General features: G+C 38.8%; 1 protein-coding gene across 5 annotated transcripts in view; it reads right to left on the bottom strand.

Annotated features, from left to right (window-relative positions):
• The window catches only part of Rarb (retinoic acid receptor beta), a 401,913-nt gene that overhangs the window by 154,598 nt on the left and 225,584 nt on the right, over positions 1 to 21,731 (bottom strand). The window contains exon 1 of one of the 5 annotated variants that reach the window (XM_005008210.3): positions 2,639 to 3,432. The exons of 1 other annotated variant lie outside the window; for it this stretch is intronic. In XM_005008210.3, coding sequence (XP_005008267.1) covers positions 2,639 to 2,795 — 157 coding nt within the window. In that variant the 5' untranslated portion in view covers positions 2,796 to 3,432. 5 annotated transcript variants of the gene reach the window in all.

Here is a 21,731-nt window from a genome sequence, read left to right as displayed (position 1 = left end):
GAAACTTGGTGACTCAAGTGGTAATGGTAGTCTTCCACTGATAGGTTTCATTCCTATTATTTATACCACATTCCCTTAGTAGCCCTAATCCTGATTTTGAATGTTTGTAACAAGCAATGCACAGACTCCACTACAACTGGCAGCTGGTTGGCATATCATTTTTCTGTCTTTAAGATTAAACAGAAAATAAAGGAAGTATTCCAACACCTTTTGAAGCAAGCCTCTGAGGTGTTCAATATTTAAAAATTGTACACTAATTACTACTCATACAACCCCATAAAAAACTACGTAGGATTCTGATGCAGAAAACAGCTTTGGTTAGAATTTAAGTACTATTTTTTCCCTCTTTGTCCACGGTTTCCTCTGTGTTAAGAGCACAAACGGATCTGCTTCTCATCAAAACAGCCATTAACTAAAATGGAAAAGGTTGTGGTTATGTTCTTAAACAAACCCTCTCGTAATATGCTTTTATTTCCGAACCCTTAACTAAGCTATTCCACTCTGAGGACACCACTGCATCCCAGGTATTCGTCAAAATCTTTTTCAAAAAAGTTTTATTTATGCTTAAATCTTAATCGCTTGAACAACTAAATGGGTTACTCTCACAAAGTGGCTTACAGAGAATAAAGCAACTCCACAGGGGCACAAACAATATTTACATTTTATTCATTTAACCTGAAGTTGCGGGTGTGGGATTTAAACCCTTGCGAAACTGGCCACAATAAGCACTAATTGCCCTCTTTACAAAAATAAGACATTGGAATTTCTGAAATCCCTTTGTCAAATGTCTTTATTTACTTTGTCTAATGCAAGTTTCTTTGATTAGCTAAACTTTGCTGTTATCAACACTTCTTGCTTATCGGCTTGCCCTAGGCGAATGACACATTCACCACTGGCTCTCCCCAGATAAAGCAAATCCCTTGTTTAACTTGTTCAAGAACAAACAAAGCTTTTCCCTCTACTCTTACAACTTAATAGGCATGTTTGGAGGCTTAATTACAAAAGGGGGAATTTCTACATGTAAAAGCTCTCGTAAATTGAATAACTCTCCAAGAAGATCTTGAGTAGTCCACCTTCCTTCTGTTAAAAAAAAAAAGTCTCATTACCACTTTCTCTAAGAAAATGTTTCAGAGCACCCCAGTACCCTGAGATTCCAGCTGAAATTTCTCATATTCTTTTAATTGCTATGGAGAGGACTGCTTTAAAAGAGCTTTTAGTACACTGGAGAATTATTTTGTAACACTCAGTCTGAGTTCTCCTCCAGAAAGAAAATGGGCAGAACGTAAGAAAAGGCATTTATGGAGCAGCTGAAGATTAAGACACCTTCTGAAAACGATATTCTTTTTACCTTGCTTAAGGCTGCACGAAATGTTAACTCAGACAGCCAGACTGTGGGCATCAAATGGTTATTGATTTTTTCAGCTACGAACCTGTTGATTTCCTGGCCCAAGAAGCAAGTCTTTATTCTTAAGAAAAACTTTCAGAAGGGCAATTTAAATCCTGTCATTGTCCCTTCTTTCCTTTTTCTTCTTTCTCTTTAGATAAGCCACCATGTTATTAGGAAAACTCAATTTCTCCCAGTTAAACTTTGACCTCTTTGAAAACAAAGATTTAAAATGTCATTTTCAGGCTAATGCTCCAATGAATTGTCAAATAAAGTACTAAAAACATTTTGATAGATAGCTGAGCCATTTATCTAAATCACTGTCAGGGAGGCAAAGCATCCTGCAGGCTTCCCCTACAGCCACCCGAAGGTGGGATTTTTTCTGGGACTCCTGGTCATTTCTCAAGGCTGCAGCCAAGCTACTGTTGACCAGATGCGGGCCTCGGCACGGAGTCAGCATCAGATAACCAAACTGTCAATATTTTTTTTAAAAACTGGGCTACCTCACTTATATTTCCTTCCATTTAACTGATGTCCAGGTTCCCGGCTGGATTGCAAGATATGGAAATAATGGATGGCTCAGCCCGAGGGGTGTTCATTGCCAGTAGTTTTCTAGCAAAACAGCAACTTCTTAGACCAACAAAGTGACTTGGAAAGGTGGCAGCAGGGTCAATGCTAAGAAATATTGCTTTCCTTAGCAAGGAAAACATTGGAGGCAGCAGCCTGAACTGGTGGTTTATGAACTTCGGGAGCAGTAGCTACCTTAAGTAGGCTAAAGTCCTCACAGGGAAGATGTCATACTTTAATTACTCTGGACTGTTGAAATACACAAGAGGGGGATATATACAACTAGCAGCTAATCCAAAGAACAGCGATGTTAAATTCCCCTCTGCATACATCTTAGTAAAAACTGCACAATTACGTCAAACTGCCCTATTTGAAGAATGTTTCAAAGTCCTGTGGTCACCCTCTCTTTCCCCCTCCCTCTGTGCATATTTTAAAAATTATTTTCAAGACACTATCAGAGTGCTAAGGAGAGAAGCATGGAGGCAGGAGGGGTTCTTTGAGAAGAAAACATCTAACAGGAAATTTTTAGCAGAGGGAATCAATATGCACACCAGCATATCACACCCCTTCAGCATTAAATCATTAAATCCTTTGTCTTGCTACCATTGCAGTTTATTTGCAATGTCTTTATTGCATGCAAAAGAGACAATTTTTTTTCTTGGTAGAAGAAGGGAAAAATAAACCTACATTGAGCAGTGTGCCGATGCTGCCATTCGCTTTGGGTCAATCCACTGAAGCATGCTTTGAGAGCTTTCTCCTGGAGCATGCAGGAAGACGGGCTTGCAGTGTAGAAATCCAGGATTTGCCCAGGACTCACTGACAGAACATCCATACAGTCAAACATGATCTCCCCTGCACCGAATGTCTGCAAAAGTGCTTATCCTCTAGGTGTGGAGGCAAATGGCATAGGAAAGTCCACCCAACTCCATCAAACTCTGCCCCTTTTTTGGCACGTAGGCTGTTGGTCTTTTTCCCAGCCCAGAATCATGAATTATGACAGACAAGCCAGCTAAAAGCCTGTAATTGATCCAAATGATCATTTACCATTTTCCAGGCTTGCTCGGCCAATCCAGCCGGGGCGGGGGGTTCCCAGAAAGATCCCAAGTTCTCCTTCCAAGGAAACGGTTGCAAAAAGCCTTCCGAATGCGCTCCGGATCCTATCCCGACGGTGCCCAGACAAGCCCTGCCCGGGTCGCTCGCGTCCTCGGCATCCCAGTCCTCAAACAGCTCTCGTGGGGGAATTCTGGTCCCCCCTTTGGCAAAGAATAGACCCTCCTGCCTCTGAACAGCTCACTTCCTACTACTTCTGTCACACAGAATGAAAGATTGAATTGCCTAATATATGCGAGTGAACTTTCGGTGAACCCTTCCCGGGCTGCTAACCTTCAAATGACCCAACTAGTCTGACATCACCAACTCCCAGGATTCTCACAGAGCTTAAAAACTCCCAGCAGCCCTGCAAAAGCAGACAGCCAGAGAGGCAGGCAGCGAGCACACAAGCCGGCGCTTTCTTTCCCATTTCTCACCTTAAAAACAATGCAAGAAGTGCTTTTAAAATGAGCAGGGGAGGAGCCAGGACTCCGCTCCCAGCTAGCCGCGCCGAGCGCCAACTTCTCTCCCTTTACGCCTTTTCATTTGCAGCGGCCGAGCTTGGAAGGGAGCGGTGCCCCTTGCTCACTGGCTCCCTCCCGCCGCCTCGCCCCCGACCCACCCTTTAAATTCCTCTGAGCGCCTCTCTGTCTGTTAAATTCCTTGTAACTTATGTATTTTTCCACTCCCGAAAAAGCACAGGCCAGACCTAAACTGTAGAACAGAGAGAGGCTACCCCTCGGGGAAGCCTGGGTTGAGAAACTTTCCATTCCAGCGGCAGTCTTCCCCCCACCTTCCTTCCCGTCTTTCTCCCTCCTGCAAGCCGTGACTGAAAGGACTGCATCTACTTCAGAGGAAAAATCCCCCGTTTTGGATTGATTTACTTTTAAAAACAGTACTCAGGCTGTACAAAGCATATAAGCAGTGAGAATTCCTAGTTAGCTTTAATTCCAAACCCACGTACATACAGCACATAAGACTCTGTGCCTCATACTTTCATTCTTTTCTCTGTCTTGAGGTCTGTCTCTGTCTTTTTCTGGGGATTTTAAAGTTTTAACTCTAGGTCTACCGCTCTCAGACCAGCTGTGTGATCTGTGGTCTGGAACGTGTATTTAATTTTCCTGGGTCTCAGTTTTCTCCTCTGTTAAATGGACCTATAATACCACTCATTTATCTCAGTGGGCTACTGAGAGCACAGAAATAATTCTGGTAGGGTCTTCAGTAAATATACTGGAAGAAGAGCTGGCTGTAACTCATCCTTATATTTTTTCCATTGCAGGAAGAGCCTACGGGCAACTGAGATCTGCCGAGAGAACGCTGTTCAGACCAAAGCTCAAATCCAGCTCCCTGGGATCCCACACCAGGGTGAAAACTGCTTTGCTGTGCCTACACCCCAAACAATGTGTGGGCAGCCTCTCATCACACACACACATAATGCCACGGAAACATGCATTTTGAAAACTGGTTCAGTCTGAGTATTTTACATGTCTACAAACCAGCTTTTGAACAGACAAGCCCTTGTCCAATTTTGGTTATTTATTAAAGTAATTTTTAAAGGAGAAAAAAATTTTTAAAAGCTTTTCATACCAATTCAACCCAGAGGAAAGAGATGTTTTCCAGCCAGGTTTAAAAATGTGAAGTACATAAGCAATGGTTGCAAATAAACCCAGGCAGAGAGAGGGCTTTATGAGGGAGAGCCAGTCAGTCTTGAAGCCATTTTGCACAGCATGCTTCAATGATGCAGGTACCTGGAAGAAGGGGAACTCTAGGGAGGAAGGAACACACCCTCCTGCCTCCACTCCCTGTTACAACATGGGGCAGCCAAGGAGGCGGTGGGGAAGGAGTGGGTGCTTCCTTCCTTCTCTCAGGGAGAAGCTCTGCCCAGGCCCTCTGCAGACAGTGCGGAAATGACTGTTGGCATCCAGGACTTTTAAAAGCCTGTCAAGGGGCACCCCGCCCTCAGTGAAATGCTGCTCTGTCTGCTGAGTGGCACTGGTGGTGTAACTTTGAAAAGTATGCATCACACACACTCCTCAAATCGAAGATCCTTTTGTGAAGATAAAGTAAAAACAATTCCCAACTATACTGTTAATGTTTTAGGTTTGTTATTTGTCTCTTTTGTTTTTTGCTTTTCTTTTCTGTGTCTCTTCTTTTCTCTTACATAAAAAAACGATAGAAAGGCCATATTCTCCCCGCTAAGAAATGTCCAGCCCACTGAACTCAGTTCTTGCCATTGAAGAGTTTAGGGTGATAAAAGGGTGAGACTTTGTTGAATCTATATGTTTGCTTCTCCCCTCCACTGCCTTTTTTTAGACAGCCATTGTTTTATAACAACTGGGGTTTAAGAAACCCTTAACTACAAAGAAAATACACATTTTAAGCAAAGGAGCCCAGAAAAATTTACAAAACAGTTAACACATTGCCATGAAGCTGGTTGTAAAGATATATGAAGTACTGTACAATGTTCCATTTTCTACTTGGTCCATAAGACATGTAGCTCAAATGCTTATTCAAGGTCCTTAGAGTTCCTTGGAAACTGGACTCACTTATACCTAGTAATGAGATGGTGAAAAGTTGATTGAGAGGATGGGAAGCAGCCTAAAGTATAACGTGAGGAACTTAGAAGATAAACAGAGCACCATCAACAGGTACATGTATTCAGGTGTCTGGCGGGGAGAGGCGGGTATCATGTGTACCTTATTTTCTTGTTTGTCATCTTTCCCGCAGATAAGGATGCGCTAGCCATAGGAGGCCAAGATGAGGATGAATGTCCCCAAAATTCTGTTCACTGTCATTTTGTAAGCTGGAGAATAAGCTTTATCCATTCCAAAATCCCTTCCCCTTTACAGTATTATTGCACAAGAATGACAAAATACATATGTCTATGTGTATGGAAGTAGCATTTGAAAGACCCGGTATTATCTTTTTTGTACAAGATTTAAAATTTATAATAACCTAGAAATTCTTTTAACTGTAGGAAAATGAACTTGAGCTTTGAAATGAATGATTACTATTTAAATCCTTGTGAATAGACTATTATGGGTTTCTTATAATGCAACGGTGCGCACTAGTCAATTCATCACTTCTCATCATGAATTAATTATGTTGATAGCAATGATTAGAGCTATTATTTAATTCAAGTATTAATTCATAAAGCTTACTCATAATTTAGCCATACTTTTGTCAGTAAATCTAATTCTTCCAGTCCTTGAAAATGTGATTCTTTTTCTAAATTCTTCATGATATGCAAAATTGACACAAACAAGCCATAATTCCTTAAAAATATATCTATGTGCTATAAACATTAATCAATAAGACAGTAAAAAAGAACTAATTTGTTTACAATGCAGTTTAAGTTATTGATACACATTTTAAACAGTAGTCAAATAGTTGGAAGACACTTTCCCAAATATTCTTAGTTTGGCAAAAAATAATATTCTAATAATTGTCATCTCCTGTCTTTGGGCTTGATCAACAATCTAATAAAAGTTTCTCCAACTAAGAATCAAACAAAAAGCAAAAAATAAAAAAGCAAAAGTTTGTGAGCAAAATCCATTTTGTTGCAGAGTAACTGTATATTTGTCAGTGTGACACAGCACATTTGAAACCCATAATCATAAAACAAAAATTTATAGCCAAGGTTCAGGGTCTACATCTGTTTCTCTGGTTTTTGTACAGCAATTACCCACTGGACAATCCAGAAAGAAACACTATGAATCATGCTCTGCAAACATGTTTGAACTCGCGAGTTTCCTGAAGAAAAAGCAGGCATCTCTGTGCACGAGTACTTCAGCCAGCCATGTTAAAAATTGGTCAAGTACCTTGTGATGTCTGAATAAAAAGATTCTTACAGGTACAAACACATCCACCAGGCCATGAAGTATGCAAAATGCAGGCAGACACAGGAGTGGAAGAAAGTGGGCACTGATTGCTTTAAAAAGATAGGCCTACTTCGGTTGTGGTTTGCTTTTGATTTATTTCCATTATTTAATTTTTCCCTGTTAACCCCATATAAAACCCTCCTGCCATAGTTCTGTCAGAAGAATCCACAGTGAGTAGTGAGTGATAATGTACACTTCTGTACATTTTCACTGGGGAGGACAAGCACAGGACATTCTGCCACAGGGGTAAAACTAAGGCTTCTCCCAGGCTTCTGTCCTACCAGTCCAGCTGCTTTTGCATTGGAAACTGGGACAAGTTCTAACACCAGTAAACATATGGAAACCTTGCAGAAATTCTGGCCCCTCACTCTGAACATCTGCCAGCATAAACAAGGCTGCATGTAAATAAGTGGGCATGGATGTGTTTAATAAAACTTTATAAAAACTGGCAGTGGCCTAGATTTGGCCCATGGGCTATATAGTTTGTCCACGTATGTTCTAGGCCAACATTTCACAATTTCATTTCATTCTGTATTACCTTGTCTCTGGCCTTATACAATCCAGATATATAAACTTGGGTGTTGTTAACACTTTTAATTAATTATTGTTTTCCTTTTTTTTTCTTTTGCTTTTAAAAGCTTTACCCAGTTTCAACTTATATATTACATAAGGAATCATATAGCTCACAGATCTCTTATTTATTCATCCTAAATTTGTTAGGTTAGGTTACATCCAGAATCTTCTTTCCTTTGTTTGTTTTTGGAGATAGAGTCTCATTACATAGTCCAACCCAGCCTTGAGTTCCTGATCGCCCCCTCTCATCCTTCTCAGTGCTTACAGGCGTGCACCATCCCACCTGAATTTTTCTTTCTTTTTTGACTCATAATTTCCCACTTTGCTACTTGGTTTGCTTTATTTCTTTGCCTTCAAATGCCACATTCTTTGTTCTCTCCACACCAACACATATTTTAAAACCCAGTATTTCCATCATCATCTCCCTCCCTCATACATGATCACAGAATTGAGGAGATGGAAAAATGCAATGATCATTCCTGAGAATAAATGTCAGTAGTGCCACCATGCTACAGCTTGCTTACCACTTTCCTATGTTACTCGCCTGGAACACTTTTTTTTTTTTTTTTTGTCTCATCTCAATACATTTTCCAATGAGCTAAGATTAGATTGGCAGAGTGCTTAGAACAGCTATAATCTTTTCAAGGACAGAAAGAAATACAAAAGATTCTAAGAATGTGTTGCAATTATTTCATGTTAGTATTAATTAAGAATATTGTCTATAACTGAAATGCTTCCTTAATTTCTAGTTCAGCACTTCATTTTTTGAGATCATACGTATGAACAAAGGCTATGAGTTGGCTCTTAAAACTAATTAAAATCAAACAATTAAAAACTCACTTTGTCAGTCATATTAGCCACATTTCAAATGCTCAAAAGTTCATGTGGCAAGTGAGTATGAAGTTACTAGGACAGTTTGAACATAGGACATTTCCATCATAGCAGAAGCTGTCAGATTGTGGTACTCTAGGTCACTTCCACCACTAGAGATGCAGTGTCATATGGTGAGAGGGACACAGAGCTTGGACTCCAGTGGAAATGTCTAATCCTTAGCTTCACTGTCAGTATCTGTGTTACCCAGGCAAGTTACCTAGCCTCATCTTTTCTCACTCATAAAATGAGGATATCAAAGGTACCTAATGAAAGGGTTGTGGCACAGATTAAATGAAGTAACATAGATAAAAAGCACTTAGAACATTGTCTGAGATGAAGTATGCAAGGAAAAAATAAAGTAAGGAGCACATCCCTCAGTGTTGTCCTAATACTACACCTCCCATGTCCAGGAGATCTCTGTCAGAGCACTTACCTTCAACTCAGAGAAACATTTTGGGCTGCAGGGTCAAGGTACATGCAATTAGCAAGTTTTCCAGGAGTTTTTATGCATGCCTAGTTAAGGACCACTGTTCCAAAGCAACTGTTTTTTGTATATATAGTCCCTGACTTAACAATGATTTTACTAACATTTTTCGAACTTTGCAGGGAAGCAAAAGCTGCAAGAATTCAGAAGAAGCTATGCTGGAATTCAGAATTTTGATCTTTTCCTGGCCTAGCAGTATATAGTAAGATACTTTCCCCCCCAGGGCAACTACAGCAAGCCACAACTCCTAATCAGCCATGTGATTAGGAGAGTAACACCTGATACAAATGTACTGTACTGTTCAGTTTGCTGCTTGTTAGGTTAATCCTGTTAAACGTATTTTTTACAACATTTTCAACTGATGATGGGCTCAGGAGAACACAACTTCATCCTAAATTCAGGAGCATCTGTACTCTATAAAAAGATGGCTTTATTAGTTTTGTTTTACAGTGCAGACACCAAGTCAAAATTGCAATGAAATATTTGACAAGCTGTGTCCACTGGTGATAGGAAATAGATCACATGACTTGCTGTTATCTGCAGAAATCGTATTTAGCTTCAGGAACTCAAAGTCAATTATAGTTAATTGAATGGCAATGATATTGCATAGGATGGAAGACTTACATTATTTTTCTCTCTTATCTTTCCATATACCCAAGCTGCCTAGGTATTCATTAATCTGTCATTCATCCATCTCACCCACCAATCCATTCACTTACCTGTTATTAACCCATCCACCTATTATCCATTTACCTATCTACTGAGCCATCTACTTTTCTAATTATTTACTTGCTTGTCCATCCATCCATCCACCTAATTTCTGAGCCATCCTACCCATTATCTAATTACCAAAAGTGATGAACCAGTGTATGGCTTTTTGAAAGACAATTTATAAACTTAGGTGAGGGACAAAAACAAAGCTTCTCAGATAATCCATGTATCTTCCTCTACAATCCTTAAAAAGATTTCTTGAAAAGATACGCTGCTAGAAGAAATGAGGTCAAAGGCACTGTCCACTGGCAGTCTTAGTTAAACAGGATTGATAAATCAGTTTGGGACCAGAGAGCCCCTAAGATCTAACACTGATCCTTAAGAACATCCCAGGATTTGAAATGCTAATGAAGCCAATTCTATTAGCAACACAAAAGTTTCTTACTCTGAGGAAAAGCAAAAGACCCAAAGGAATTTTCTTCAAATTGTACTGGGAAAGGGAATGTAAAAAAGTACCAAATACATCAGAAGAACAGTGGAAAGGGAATAGAGTTTAAATTCATACTGATCCCTGACAAAGGAAAAGGCAAACAAAAAGCCTAATGTGACTGAGTGGGAATTGTCAGAAAAATAAGCCACACAGAAATCCCTGTGAAATTTCTGTTGAGGAAACAATGATGTATATATTAGCATGCCATAAGTCACGTGAATACAATAAGAGGTTATTTCGCTTTTTTTAAACGAGAAAACCGGGTCTCTGACTTCAGGGCTTAAAGTCATCTTCTCAACATGTACTTCGAATGAAGGCTTTGAAAATGTCTCTTTGAGAAGACAATGTGGATGCTTCCAAAATTAGGTTTTAGTATTTTGTTAACGTTTCAAAAAGATTAGCATAGCTGTTTCAGAAGGCAATAGTTTCAAAATTTAAGGTTAACACATACACATGTATATATAATAAAGCAAGAGAGGGAAAGAACAGGCAGAAATAGGAGCTTCTGTTTCCCTCTCTGTTTATGTGGAATGTGTTTCTAAGGATGCCCCAGCATGGTACTATTAGGCCTTTATACACAAGGGCTACTTGATGAAAATTTATAGCAATTTCATTTTGCTCTTATTGCTTTTTTTTTTTTTTTTTTGTCAGTACCAGGGATCGAACTCAGGACCACATGCTTGCAAGGCAGGTACATATGCCGCTGAGCTAAATCTCCAGCCCAGTAATTTCATTTTGATCAGGTGTGGTAATTTTCTTTTTGATCAAGGGCTCCAGGCATTTACACTGTGTAGTATTGTGTCTGACACTTTGCTCTGATCGAGCATTCTGTGTAGTGAACACCAGGCCACAAAAGAGCCATTAAGGCGGTGGTGGCAAATCTATGCAATTGTGCAGCAGTGGACTTTTTGGATCACTGAATGCTCTAAGATGGTCACCATCGTTCCTTTAGCATATTAGGTGGGAAAAGGACACTCTTTCCTTTGATCAGAAGTTTCCTTAGGGTTCTCCAAGTCCTCTCCCTGATGAGGCCTGACCTTGGGCTTCCCTCTTTGCCTTTGCAGAATCCAGTTTGGGCATTCTATTTTTCTAGTGTGGTACTGGAGACTGAACCAGAGTTTCACGCCTGCTAGGAAAGTGCTGTGCCATTCAGCTACACTCCCAGTGCTAGTTTGATGGGTCAGAGGTAGTTTAAGGAAAAATCTTTCATGCTTGTATTGATAGCAGAGGGCACATTACCCCAAAACATGCAATCTTGGCACTGGAGAGTTGATGCTGTAAGGATACAGAAGAGAATCTGAGCAAACAGGAATTGCTAAGTTCCTCCAGCTGATTACCACTGGTGCAGACGTCTGTATTTATACTTCTCTATAACCATCCTTATCTCCACCAAACCCAGCACAAAAACACGAGTTTTCCTGTTTTATTTTATCTTCATTGTCCAAGATCCCATATTACGTAAAGCTTACATAAAATAAATTTGTATCTTTTTCTCTTGTCATAAGGCCTCAGCCATATACGATTCTGCTTAAACATACACACAAATGCAGATAGTGGCCCAGGGAAAGGCAAAGCCTTAAGATAGAATGAAGCTGGGACTTTGAATGTTCTTGTGAAGCAGAGATTCCCTCCCAGCCTACACATTTCATCTCCAGGCTGTTATAGGAGAGAAAAGCAAACTTTAAACCTGTTTGTGCTAAGAGGTTTTGGGGTCTCTTTTTAAAATCAATTTAGTTCATATATTCTTTTGATTTGTTTGAAATCTGAAAAAGAAAAAATTGTTGATATTTTATATTTCTCATGCAATTGCCCAAATTGTTTGGGTTTCCCTTCTATGAAAGATCTACTCCTCTTCCTTTTGTAGGCTAGGTTATTCTCTCCCATCTTGCCAAACTGGTCAATGTCAGAGAACACAAAGGAATTCTGGCTCCCATCATGTGCCATACTTGGGCACACGAAGCAGAGGTTTTCCTGTTTTTCTGTGTGTTTAAAACAGAATGCAGCAAAGCTCTGGAGAAACTCTGATTCTGAACACTGTGTAGCGGCTTTTGTAGACAGGCTCAGTTCTAAGGCTGAGGTGGTCCTAGCTATTTGGCCTGGGCTGCATTTGGAAAGAGGCAGCTCCCAAAGCTCACTATCAAATGTTCACATATTTGATTTGGGGCAGACCTAAAGGGTTAATCTGACAAGACTGATTGGGAAGCCAGAGTCTAACTTCCCAGGAACAACTTATAAGAACATCTCTGGTCTCATCAGTACCATGAAGTGGCTATAATGACTTACAGCATCCCATATATTGCTGAGGAGCTTACAAACATCTACTGCAGAATTATTAATATGTCCCTCTGACAGACCTTGATGAGGCTGCCAAACACCATAGTCTAGGTCAGGGATTGGCAGACTTCAAAGACTAAATCCAGCTTACTACCTGTTGTTATAAAATGAAATTTTATTGGAGCTTAGGTAATAAACTATTTTATTTTTATTTAGTTGCTTGTACATGACAGTGTCAAATGATTGCAGCAGAAACTGTATGGGCCAAAAACCTAAAAATATTCAAAATCTGCTTTGACTATAGACTATCAGCAATCTTAAAGCTGCGTAATATTCTCATATACAGGGTTTTTCAAGGTCTGAAGTTCGCAGTTCAAATACCTTCCTTCCTTCCTTTTTTTCTCCCTACTGTCTGTCTATCTGTCTATCCATGTATCTACCTATTTATCTATCTTTGTGGTAGTGGGCATTGAACCCAGACCCTTTGCACTGGGCTATACCTCAAGTCCTTCTTTATTTTTGTTTTGAGACAGGGTCTTACTAAGTTTCCCAGCCTGGGATTGAAATTGTGATTCTCCTGCCTCAGCCTCTCAAAGTCCTAAGATTTCAGGTGTGTGTCACCAGACCAGGCTTGTAGGTATTCTGTAAACATGGCAAATACATTTATTTCTTTAATCTCTTTACATTTATTTTGCTCTGCCTGACATCGTCTTCGGTCAGATATCAGTCGACTCATTTCATCACTTTCTTCAGTTCTTTAAAATATTGCTTTCAATGAGATAGCACTGACCCTAATTAAAATAAGAAGTCTCATTTATCACTGCATGTTCCTTGGCCCTGCATTTTATGGCCCTAACTTGACACATATTTACCCTTTACTATATATGTTTAGTCAACACAGCAACCTAATCCAGTGTACTACTATGACCCCTGTGTGAGAACACTATAGAGCACATAATAATTTCTTCATAAATACTTGGTAAGTGAGTAAATGACTGACTGAATGACTAAATGAGTGAATCAGCAGTCCTTGGAAGACACTGCTTAGTGGAGCCATACATAATTTGATTAAAATTTAGAATTGGCAGAAACTATATGGCATTTTTAAAGGCAATTTCTGTATTATAGATAAAATTAGCATTACTGTAATTATCAGGAGAAATGAACAAAAATAAAATCTATGGCATAAGTTTGTGCTCTGTGCTCATTGATGAGAAAGTTCAACCTACACTCAGATAAGAAAAAAGGACACCATTTTCAAAAAATATACTTGGGACAATGAGAGCACCAATGCAAGCAATGAAACAATGACAGCAGCAAAATCGACTGATCGCTAGCATAATGAAAATATAACTAAGATAGCTCATTAAACTAAGAACTAAAAACTTTAACAAAACAGGAAGAAATCTTGTGGCCTTGGGTTGCACAAAGATTTCTTAATATGCTTAAAGATAATATGCTAAAACATAACACGTACAATCCTAAACCAAGAAATTAGGCATTTTCACATTTAGAAATTTATTATTTGAAAGACTTCATTAGAATAATGAAAAAACAAATCAAAGACTAGCATAACCATTGTGCAAAGTTTGCACCCAATTGTAAATTTTTATCCAGAATAAAGAATTTAAAACTCAATAATAAATGAAATAAGCAGTTTCCTCCTCATCCCAATGGACAAATAATTTGAACAGAAATGTTACAAAAGACAAAGTCATGAAAAGCTCAACATTTTAATCATTAGACAAATGCAAATAAGCCACAGTGAGACAAAACTTATATACCTACAAGAATTGCTAAAATTAAGACTGTCATTTCTGTGGATGTGGGGAAACCAGAACTCTCATGCATTGCTTTTAGAAGTACAAAATCTTACAACTACTGTCAAAAAAAAAATCTTGGTAATTTCTTAAAAATTTAAGCAAATAGCAAATAACCTGGTCCATTCCTCTCCTGGGTATTTACTGAAAACATTAAAGCTTATTCTATAATATAAATATTCATAGCAAATTTATTTATAATAGCTCTAAACTGAAGGCAACTTAGATGTCCACTGTCGGGTGTATTGGTAAACTGTGATGTAGCCATACTATGGAACACTTCTTGGCAAGGAAAGGGCCAACAGTCTTGACTTGGTAACAGTCACTCACTGTTGATACATGCTACAGCATAGATAAATTTCACAATGATTACACAGGGGATACAAAATGGATATATAATAGTATCCACTTATGTAAGGGAATTCTAGGAAATGCAACTTCCCACACAGTAGTAGAAAGCAAATCAGTAGTTGCCTGAGGACAAGGTTTGGGGAGAAGTTAGGGACCAGAGGACGAAATTACAGAAGCACATTTAGAAACTTCTGGGAACTGGTGGTTGATATATCTACATCTTGATTGTGGGGATGGTTTCACAGGCACATATGTATCTCAGAAAATGTATCCATCAGGAAAGAAAAACTATAGTATTTTAATACAAAACTTATTGTGCTATCATGAAACCAATAAATTATCTTTGGTATATATAATTACAAGAGGCACTCAAAGTGATGACATTTATAAGTATGGCAAACTCCTGAACTGTGTATAACTTGGTTGTTTTTTTTTTCAGACTCTGTACATCTGAAACCTACAGATTTCATACTTAACAATGTGCACATTATAGCAAGTCAATTATTCTTCAATAAAGCTTTGTAGAAAATAGTATTTAAAACTTTAAAACCTATATACTGTAGATACTAATCCTTTATATTAATAATGGCCATGCCAAATACCAAGCAGCCTTCATTAGTTGGTTGAGAAACCAGTTTTAAGTATGTAACACAGTATCAACAAGAAGGCTAAAATGAAAATGAAGAAACAAGATATTAAGAGTTTGTGAAGAGAAAAAATGATGGCTTGCTAGGAAGCTGGATAGAGAACCTCTCTAACAGCTCAGATGCTAGAATTTGACAACATGGAGAGGGCCAGGCGATTGGAGAATGATTCTTATTAAGCTAAGAGGAAACCGAAGAGAAAAATAAAATTAGGAAGAGGAAGGAAAAGTGTGGGTGGAGGGCTGAAGCCTGACACGCTCACTGAGACCTCTTCTGTGCTGTGTGGGACGCACCCTAGAGTTGGATGATCCAAAGCTGTGTTGAAGCTGCAGCTGCCGATAACGGGAGTCCATGAGTCCCAGGCCCTTGAAGGGAGGATGCAGTGCAGTTTGGAGTGGAGTCAAGATGGAGAGCTTTATTGGCTCTTGCTGAGTACTGGAAATTGGGTCCTGGGGCCCCGCAGAGCAGCTAGAGCTGCCTGGCGGCACCAGATGAAGCCACAAAGAAGACCATGCACCTGGGCACCAAAGCCAGGTGCCACGTAGTTTTCTGAAGAGGCAGGATGCTGATCTAGACGTTGAAAAACCACATCAAACTAGAATCTACCTCTGCAGAGGAAGGAAAAATGTGAGTGGAGAGCTGGAGCCCTACGCACTCACTGAGACTGGGTTGCACTGTGCTGGGAGCACCCTGGAGTCAGGCAATTCAAGGTTGAGCTGAAGCCACGGCTAATGATAATGGGAATTGTTGAGTCCCGAGCCCTTGGTGGGAGGACACAGCACAGTGTGGAGTGAAGCCAAGATGGAGAACTGCATTGATTCCTGGTGAGTGCTGGGGATTGGGTCCCACAGCTGCTGTTGCTGGCTGGAGGACATCTTGGAGTTGGGTAGAGCCCGGCACCGTGGCAGCGTCAGTCGGCCGCCTCTGGCCCAGAGAGGACTGGTGGGATCTGCTGGGGCTGAGCTATGCCTCTGGTTGGGACCCAGTAGCCAGGGACAAAACTGTCATGACTCTGTGACGTCCACAAGGTACAACCTAAGTTGCTGAAAGAAACTGCAGGTCGACCCGACTCAGAGACTCGAGGCTAGCCTGCACCATCCCCGCGTCCCTGCATGTACCTCAGATAACATCAAATTAAGAATAGCAGCAAAACCCCAGTCAGCATGCTTCAGAAAGACCCTAAGCAACATGGAGATGGCCAGAGACCCCCCCAGGACACACCTGTCTGAAAGAAACCAGAAATGTGACAAGAGATAGAAATTAAAAAAAAAAAAAAAAAAAACCCAGCTGCTGACCCTGGGAAAATAAGCCCAGGAGAGGTAATTACAGAAGAGAACCAGTGCAGTAATCAGGCAATATTAGACATAGCATCAGTGGACATAAATAAATACCTTTGTGACTTCATAGACGAATTCAAAACTGTACTTCTGATCCACGTGAGACAAGATATAAAAAGGTTAATTAAAGAAATGATAATCCCCTCCCAAGAGAACACAGATGAACGAATGGAGGAACTCAGAAAAGGAAGAGAAACCTTTGATGAAGAATATAAACAAAACCTAGAATACATGAAACAGATCCAAAGAGATTACCAGGAAAGTAAAAACTCCATTGAAAGCTGGCAAAATGCCTTGACAGAAACTAAAGTTAGCCTTTTGAAAGTTGAAGAGAGATTTATGATGTGTGATCATGAAAGAAAGGATCTCTTAAAAATAACAAGGAACCAGGAAGAAACAATTCAAAGACTAGAAGAGGACAAGAGGATTTATAACTTAAGAATAAAAAACATGAGCAAAGAAGCAGGAGTAACCACAAATGAACTACAAAGACTATTCAGATATAATTAAGGAAAACTTCCCAAGCATAGGAAAAGGAAATGATATCCAGATAAATAAGGCATACAAGAACTCCAACCACCTACAACCAAAACAGATGTACACCCAGACATATAATAATCAAAATTCCAGAAATCCACCACAAGAACAGAATATTAAAAGCAGCCAGAGAAAACAAGCAGATTACCTACAACAGAAAAATAATCAAAATAACGACAGACTTATCAACACAAACTCTCAAATCGAGAAAAGCCTGGGGGAGAAATAGTCCAAGCCCTGAAAGAAAATAACCTCCAACCAAGACTGATGTACCTGGAAAAACTCTCTCTCAAAATTAATGGAGAAATAAGATATTTCCAAGACAAAGAGGAACTGTGGGAGTTCATGGCCACCAACCCAACCCTACAAAAAATACTGAAGGACATTCCAGAGAGAGAGAGAGAGGAAAAAATACCAGGATTCCAGCAACAGTGGCAGAGAGGCCTCAATGAACAGGGCAGACAGTGGAATGAAGGAATAAAGTGGACAAATAATAGCAGAAGGATAGAATAGCAGAGGTGAGGCAGAGACAGTAAGCTATAATCTTTAATATAGATAGCCTTGATATACTAACAAAAAAAGAAACACAGGCAGAGTAGATTAGGAGGCAGGATCCATTGAGATGCTCTGAACAGGAAATACACTCAACCTGAAAGAGGGTTAATAAACTGAGAGTCAAAGATGAGAAAACAATGTTATAAGTGATGGGAAACCAGAGAGAAACAGGGACAACCCATCCAGCAGCTGCAGATAGGTTGGAAAGTTATGACACTTTTGGGCAGTGTAGAACTACACAGCTGGGAGGAAGGAAAACCGTGTGGCTTTAGTAAGTAAAGGAGTACAGCTCAAGATCAAGCTCAGGGGTAGAAAGATTCAGCAACACTCAGATAGATAATAGGTTGACCGCCTAGTCTAAAAACTATAGGAGCTAGTGGGACCCAAAATATACAAAGCATCCTGAGAAGGGGAAGGTGAAAAACTGCCTAAAAAAGGAAGGCAGAGGACATTGTTTAAAGTGTATCAGGATTTAAAAGCCACAGTAGTCTTATTGCTCTGTTTAGTTTAATTATATTTTGTTTTGGTCTGTCTACTCATATTAGATTTGAGGGCACAGACAGCTAACCCAAAAATAGCAAGTTATACCACGGTAACTAACCTTAATTTCCTATTAACTTAAACTGAAACCCTGTATTACTTACATTGTCTTACTATGACTGATCTTATTTGAAGCTGGTTTGTTAGATCGCTATTTTGCCTTGACTGATTTTATTCGAGTTTGGTATGCTTGATAGTATCAAGTCTAGGAGTAGAGGCAACTACTCTGAAGATGACAAGATGTAAAAGGTATCCATTCCAGTTTTGATTATTAACTGCTTTCAAGTCCTACAATGTCTTCATAGTTGTGTTTTTATAAAAATAGCTATGTAATGCTATGCTTAACTATATAATGCCTGATGATGTAGACTATTCTATTGAAAATAACAAGAGAAAGCATAGTAACTACTGTAGATCACCTAATATTGTGGTCTTATATGTCTTCTCCATTTCATATTTTTCTAGGAATTTGTGTTGTTTTGTTTTGATCAGATTTTCCCTATAATACAGAAAGGATAGATATACACATAGAGATTCACACATGGGAAGACTTTGTAAACTAGTTACAGGAACACATTATGTAATACATGATGTAATGAACAGATACTCTGAAGAAGAAGAGACACTAAGAAACCCAATGCTAATTCTGTAACATTATGATAAATCTAGCAATACTATTATTCACTGTTCAGAGTGATATTAGTCTAGTCTCTTATGTTCAATTTCAGCATACGTAAAGACAAAGACAGCTACTATGAAGAGAAGGAGAGATATTATGGTAGTCATTATTGACTCCCCCAAAATCAGGTCTTGAAGACTTAAAAATTTTTCATCGTCCTGTAATGATTTGATTAGTTCTATAATGTTTAGTATATATTCAATGTGTGTGAAGATGGGGACAACTATTTGGAAGGAAACTAGAGACAATAAGATAGACAGTGAAGATCTCCAGTGTACTTGCTTTGAAATCTGGGTTTCTTTAAATTGTTTCCTTATGAACTGTTCTGTTCTGTTTTGTCATGTTTAATCTTACCTCTTTAAGATAAAAAACAAGTGTGTAGGACTGATAACTATATTACTAAGTTTTTGTTCGATCATTGAGCAGAACTGTTTGCAGCGTCATTATTTGAATGTCACTTTGTATGCTTTAATTTTGTAACTTGAACAACTATTTCTAAGATGACAATATGTAACTTATCAAGTAGTGATTTCTTACTGTTTATTTTTCTGAAATTCTGTATCATTTCTACCCCTTTTTCTGCTTTTCTTTTCTCTTTAAATAAAAAAAAAAGAGTTGGTGAACAGGTGAACATGCAGGAAAAACCTATAAATTTTCTTATACTATTAGTGGGAATGGAATTTATATGCCTCTTGTTAGTACATAGAATACTTATAGAATATTTTCAAAGGTAAGAACTTGATAATTTTATTCTTACATGTATACCTAATATAAAGGCAGACATTTATGTTTGTGTCTGTGAAGTCAAAGGATGAATTATAATAGTCTCAAACAGAAAGTTACTTGAATATTCACCTATCAATTGAATGAATAAATAAAATGTTAAAGTCACAAAGAATACTGCTACATAGCAATGAGAATGAAGTTAAACTACATGCAAATGTGAATGACTGCTCCAATGTATGAAAGAAGCCATAAATACACAAACAAAGCACAACTCTATGATTCCATTCGTACAAAGTTCAAAAAGAAGCCTACTTAATTTACATCATCAGAAGTGAAGATACTAGTCACCCATGGATGAGGATTAGGAGAAGATACACAGAGGCTCTGATCCTGTTCTGTTTCCTGACCCATGTGCTAGTTACATGCTTATGATCAGTTGTTAAAAAAACCTAACAAACTGTATACTTATTTTGTGTTCTTCTATGTATGTTATATTTCAATGAATTGTTCAGTTAAACAATAAAGAGTGGATGAGACTGGTGACTCATAGATTTTTTTTAAACCTCTCAATTGGTCCTTGGACTTAAGAAGTTTGTGATTACTTTTATCAGCAATCTTAAGATGGTGAGGAGCATTCACCATAAGGCAAGTCAAATATTGGAGTTCGGAGATAGAAGGCTAGGAATCACTGGAGAAGTAGCTTTGAATGTTTAGCCTTAAAGTACAAAGGGCATTTTAATGAAACCTCATGTCAGCATATACATTTACTAGGTGTCCGTGGTTAACAGCAACATCCAATAAAGAAACTACAAGGCCTCAATATATTAAAAAGAATTTTTATTTTTAAAATAAATATCTGAGTAATTCAATGCAGGAAAAAGAAGGAAATTCTTTAGGTGACTACTCTACAATCAGTTCCTCACCAAGAAGTATCCTGATTGTAAAGCATTATTAGAAACTGAAGCCATCAGACAATTTCCAGGGAGCCTCTAGTTCTGAAATGCCCCCTCATGACCACTTCTCACACAATTCCTGAATGAAAGAAAACTTTAAAAAGCAGAATGGGTGATTTCACTTTCAGATTTCCACTTGTCAGCTGCTGTCTATTCTCTTCCCATCCAATCTCTAGCTTCCTACATACCCTGTAGTGCTGCCCCTCTTTTCTGGATTTCCTTTGTCTCCCAAAGTGATCCTGCACCTTTTAGGCTGTCTGAGAGTTTGGGGAGCTTGCAATCTTTTCTCCGGATATCCAGGCTCACCAACCTTTCTACCAGTAATTTCTCCATTTTTACATCAACTCACCACAAAAGGGATATGGTGGCCACAATCCTAAAGCACAGGCTTCTTGTCCTTTCTTTAAAGTACTGGCTCTAAGGCAGGGCAGCACTATTCCCTGGGAGGCTCAGAAATTTTGGGAGGTATTTTGGGTTGCCTCTTTGGAGGCATTACTGGAATTGTGCAGGTAATGCCAGAGATGTTAGCTTTTGTTCACAATAAAGAATGATACGTCTTCCATATGCCTTTAGAAAGTAGGCAATTTATCCAAGCAAATTGTGAGACTCATTCCTTCTTTTATACCCACACAAGTTATTTTTTCATGATTTTAATGTGCAATGGATTTTCCAAGGTTCATCTTGTGGATTAGGGGAAGAGTATATCTTGTATTGTGCTGACTTTGCCTGGAGTTAACCGTCATTTCAGAGAATTATGTTGCTTCATCAAAACCTCACTTCTGTCAGCCTGCATTGTAGTTGTTGCTTTTTATCCTGTTGTACATAAAGGTATGAACATTTGGCTTTGCTATCTCCCTTTAACTGTAGTCATGCTATTTAAATTCAAAGTTTTATTAGAATTTATTTTCTTTTAACTTTCCAATATATTATCATTGGGATACTATGCTAATTTTTTAAAAAAAAAGCTTTCCATAGATTTATCATATTACTTATGAATTTCACTGCAGAATGATAGAACATTGGAAAATATTAAACAAAGATTTGGATCCACTGACTTAGAAAAACATCTCCAATTCTTCTGAAAATTGCTTGTATACCTCTGGAAGGCCTTGACTTTTTATACCAAATATAGGCTGAACTTTGTCCAGTGTGGTGTGTTGATAAATATTTAACAAATGGCTCTCTGGAGAGGAAGGTGGAGAAAAGGGGGAAAGCTCTGATTATTTATAGTGTTTGCTGATTTACATGGTGTAAACACTGACC

This window comes from Cavia porcellus, unplaced genomic scaffold (assembly GCF_034190915.1).
Source record: "Cavia porcellus strain 051 isolate PalLab524CR breed Dunkin Hartley unplaced genomic scaffold, mCavPor4.1 scaffold_10, whole genome shotgun sequence".
NCBI classification, from domain to species: Eukaryota; Metazoa; Chordata; class Mammalia; order Rodentia; family Caviidae; genus Cavia; species Cavia porcellus.
Note: the sequence above shows the minus strand (reverse complement) of the source record. Positions and strands in the feature narration are given on the sequence as shown.